The sequence below is a fragment of the Arachis stenosperma genome, chromosome 5 (genome assembly GCF_014773155.1).
Source record: "Arachis stenosperma cultivar V10309 chromosome 5, arast.V10309.gnm1.PFL2, whole genome shotgun sequence".
NCBI lineage: Eukaryota > Viridiplantae > Streptophyta > Magnoliopsida > Fabales > Fabaceae > Arachis > Arachis stenosperma.
This window is the reverse complement of record NC_080381.1, coordinates 100227194-100231914: the sequence shown is the minus strand read 5'-3', so window position 1 is coordinate 100231914 and position 4721 is coordinate 100227194. Positions and strand designations below refer to the sequence as shown.

General features: G+C 42.0%; 1 protein-coding gene across 1 annotated transcript; it reads right to left on the bottom strand.

Moving 5' to 3' along the window:
• Window positions 1-883: 883 nt before the first annotated feature.
• Window positions 884-1714, bottom strand: LOC130981002 (uncharacterized). The gene is made up of 3 exons (XM_057904644.1): window positions 1451-1714; window positions 1277-1396; window positions 884-1150 (listed from the first exon to the last, which is right to left on the bottom strand). The coding sequence occupies exons 1-3, from the start codon at window positions 1712-1714 to the stop codon at window positions 884-886; spliced, it is 651 nt and encodes a 216-aa protein (XP_057760627.1).
• Between the last annotated feature and the right edge of the window lie 3007 nt (window positions 1715-4721).

Sequence of the window (4721 nt, the reverse complement as noted above, 5' to 3'; positions counted from 1 at the left end):
TTCCGTCGTTTACATTTTGCAATTTACTTTCAGCACTTTAATTTCTTGCAATTTACATTCTGTCAAGTCAATTTCACCAAACTCTCTCAATGTTAGCTTGACTAGACTCATCACCTCACTAAAGTTGCTTGCTCCATCAATCCCTATGGGATTGACCTAACTCTTGTGAGTTTTACTACTTGATGCGACCCGGTATACTTGCCGGTAGTTGTGCGGGTGTGATTTTCATCCATCAAGTTTTTGGCGCCATTATCGGGGATTGATTAAGATTGACAATGATTAAGTAGGTGATAGTCTCGATTAAGCATTTTTCTTTAAAGCCTACTAACTGTTTGACACATTGTGTCTACTAACTCTAACACTACTCTAGCAATAGAGTGTTCTGTTTTGCTTTTGGTATTTTTGTGATTGTGCAAGTCATGGAGAATGAGGTGCATGAGGAAGGAGTGGCTAACAACAATGCCCAACCTACTAGGAAATATTTCTCTTTTTTTTTACTCCCGAAAATTCTTAAACTTTTACAAGAAATATTTGTCGTTTCTTTGTTTGAGTTCTGTGTTCTTTGAGTCTCTGATTTTTGCAAGAGTATAACTCTCTTTCTTTGGTTAGAGTCTTTGAGTCTTTTATCTTTATTTTCTTTTTCTCTATATTTTGAAAATTTTAAAAAACTTTTTAAGAATAGTTTTATTTTTCTTGCTCAATTGGTTAGAGCGTTTTGTTTATGTTCTTGGTAACTTTTTGCTTCTTTGAGTCTCAGTATTTATTTTTTTTTTTTGAACAAAAGAGGCTCAACATAGTAAAGTGGAGCAAAGGAACTAAGATAACCAAATAAACACAGACATAACTGAAAAGCTGGTATCCGTTGTCATCTCCGGCATTGCCATCAACAACCAAACGGATCAACTCCACACCACTCCTTGTAGCTCAAGAAGGACATGATCTTAATTCCTTCAACACTTGTCTCTACCTGCTGGAAGACTCTGCTATTTCGCTCCAGCCAGATGTTCCAAATAACCGCACAGAATCCTATCAGCCATTTTCTTTGCTCTGACTTCCCACCTGTTGCTTCAATCCAGCTCTCATAGAACTCTTTAGTGGTTCCTGGGATGACCCACGCTCTATCAGAAAATGTCAGCCAAGCACACCATACCTGCCACGTGAACTCACATGCAAAAAATAAATGATGAACAAATTCTATATTCTTTTTACACAAAACACAAATGTTGTCATGATGATTAATAATTCCAAGTCTGCTCAGCCTCTCCTTCGTATTTACCCTTCCTATTAGCACAAACCAAGCAAAGAGTTCAACTCTTGGTGGAACCAATCCTGTCCATATGGAGCTTGTGAAGTTGTATCTTGTGATGTCTGCTGGGAGCGTCTCATTATGTAGCACCTGCACAAAAGAATTAGTAGAAAACACTCCATTTTTATCAAATTTCCAACTCACTGAATCCTCTCTATCAAGTGATAACCTCACGTCCCTTAACCGGTCATGTAATTGATTTAGCAACTCTAACTCCCATTGGAAGAGTTCCCTCCTCCATTGGAAGTTCCACACCCACTGTAGCCCATCCCAGAACCCACAGTCCCCTATTACGGATCCTTGTTGATTTGAAACCGAGAAGAGTCTTGGAAAACATTCTTTGAAGGAGCCATCTTGTAACCACGCATCCTCCCAAAAGCGGATGTTTCTGCCATTTCCCACCTCCATCGACAGACCCCTGATCATCATATCTCTTACCTATTGGTCCTTAATATTAAGCTGGCATATATCTTTCCACGGCCCCCCTCTTGGTTGCACAGGTTGGTTTGATAACATTACAGTTGGGTCCAACTGATTACAAGAGCAGACAATCTTTTTCCAAAGCGGACAGTCCTCCTTTGAAAAACGCCACCACCATTTGAACAATAGTGCTGCATTCCTAATTAGAGCATCTCCCACCCCCAAACCTCCTAGTTTTTTCGGAGCCTGAACTACCTCCCATTTCACCATTGGTATCCCATTATTCCCATCTTCTTTACTCCACAGGAACCTTCTTTGGAGCCCAATAATCCTATCTGCAACTCCCTTTGGCATCTTATACAAGCTTAAGTAGTAAACCGGCAAGCTATTGAGGACAGATTTTATAAGGACCAACTTACCCGCTTTGTTGAGGGATTTAGCTTTCCATAAACTCAGCCTGTCTTCAACCTTGTCTATGATAGGTTTCCAAGTCTTCACCAATCTAGGATTAGCACCAAGAGGAATCCCTAAGTATCTAACAGGTAAAACTGCTTCTCCACAACCCAATAGACCACACATATTCATCACCCATTCCTTCTCACAGTTGACTGGAATTAGGCTAGATTTTTCAAAGTTGATACTTAGGCCAGACATTAGCTCAAAACAACGCAGGAGCCTCTTGTAGTTCACTAGCGTTTCCGTTTCCTGAGGACAAAATAGAATGGTATCGTCTGCAAATTGGAGATGCGACAATTCCACATTATCCATTCCCACCAGTAGTGGAGATATTCTGCTATTTCTAACTGCCTCCCCCACCATCCTGTGCAGAACGTCAACAACGAGAACAAACAGGAAGGGGGAGAGAGGGTCGCCTTGCCTGAGGCCCCTCTCCATCTTGAACGGCTTGGTTGGTGACCCATTGATCAAAATTGACATAGATGCTGTAGTCACACACTCCTTCACCCAGGTCCTCCATCTACTACCAAAACCCATCTTCTGAAGCACTACATCCACAAAGCTCCATCTCACTCTGTCATAGGCTTTCTGGAAGTCCAATTTAACTATTGCCGCTTGCTTCTTCCGCAGCTTAAGCCAGTGAACTGTCTCACAAGCAATGAGAGCACCATCATGTATCTTGCGACCCTTTACAAAAGCAGATTGAGTCTCTCCCACTAGATGCGGCATCACTGATCGCATTCTTCTTACCAGCACTTTAGATATCACCTTATAGACACATCCAACCATACTAATCGGTCTTAAGTCTTTGATCTCCTTAGCTCCCACAAATTTTGGTGCTAGGGCCACCCAAGTAACATTAGCATCTGATGGTAACTTAGCATTCTGAAAAAAGTTCAACACAACTGCAGTAAACTCCTGACCAAGCTCATCCCAGCATTTCTTGATAAAATTCATATTGTAGCCATCACTACCTGGAGCTTTACTGGACTCGCAATCCCAGACTGCCTCTCGTACTTCATCTGACGATGGCAGCTCCTCTAACATTGCTGCCTCTTCTCCAGTAATCTGCTTAACCAGCCCATCACGGATCCCAATCAAAGGGGCATGCTCCTGTCTATAAAGATCTTTATAAAAGCCCACAATCTGAGACTTTATTCTAGCCTGATTCCGTACCAGCCTCCCATTAATCATTAAAGAATCTATTCTGTTGTTCCTCCTCCTTGCCGAAGCTAAGTTATGGAAGTATCTAGTGTTCCTGTCCATATCTCTAGCATGCTTGGATCTGGACATCTGCTTCCAATGCACCTCTTTTCTGACATACCACTTCGCACAACAAGTCACCAATGCCTTACGTCTAGCCTCCATTGTTCCATCATAACTACCAGCACTGACCTTGTCATCAATCTTCTTGATCTCCTCCTCAAAATTCTTTATTCTGTTATCCATATCCCCAAAATTATCCGTATGCCATCTCCTGAGCGGTACTGTCAACGCCTTCAGCTTGTTTGTAAACATGTCGTCTCCCAGTTTCCTCCACTCATCCTTTACCAATTTCAGAAATCCCTCATGTGTAAACCAAGAATCCAAACTGCGAAAAGGTCTTGGGCCCGCACCGATTCTAGAGTCTTCTAGAATCAAAGGACAATGATCTGATAGGCCTCGTGGTCCTTCTTTCAATCGAGTGTCTGGGAACTCCTCAAGCCACTCCAAACTGACCAGGACCCTGTCAATGCGGCTACAAGATTGACCTCGAAACCATGTAAACTTTCGGTCAGTTAATGGTAAATCAACTAACTGCAGATCTTGTACCCAATCCTTAAAATCCTCCACAGATGCCGGTAGACTAGTAGCCCCTTTCCTTTCTTCCAAATGTAGTATCTCATTGAAGTCTCCCATGAAGCAAAACGGAACCTGACAAAGACCCACCATGTAACTTAACTCCTCCCACATTACCAGTTTTTCACTCCTAACATGTGCACCATATATCAAGCAGAAAACACATTTGAAATTGTTTTTTGTCAGAACACCCTCCACGCACAGCCAGCCGTTCCCTTTAAAGCAATTCAGTCTTGTAAATAGATAATTATCCCACATTAACAGCAAACCACCCGATGCACCAACAGACTCCACACACTCCCAATCCACCGTATCACAACCCCACAGACGAGCTACATCAAACCTAGACACAGCCTCCTTCTTGGTTTCAATCAAGCCTAGCATATTCAATCTATATTTTTTCTTCAATTCTTTCACCATACACCACTTTCCATTCCCTCCTAGTCCTCTAACATTCCACCAACTATAAATCATTTAAAATAGTTCTTACACACCTTGCTATGTCGTTTGGGCCTGCTTCTTCTAGCTTTCTCCTTCTGTTTTGCCAGTTTTCTTTTTGCTGCAATTACTTCATTCTGACTTTGTAGAATCGCCATAAGATCTTCCTCATCGTCATAGAAAACTGCACCTGACTCCACTGCTAGCTTCAACGTTTCCTTATTCTCTATTAACTGTTCTGCCTGTGAATCCCTCTGCTCAG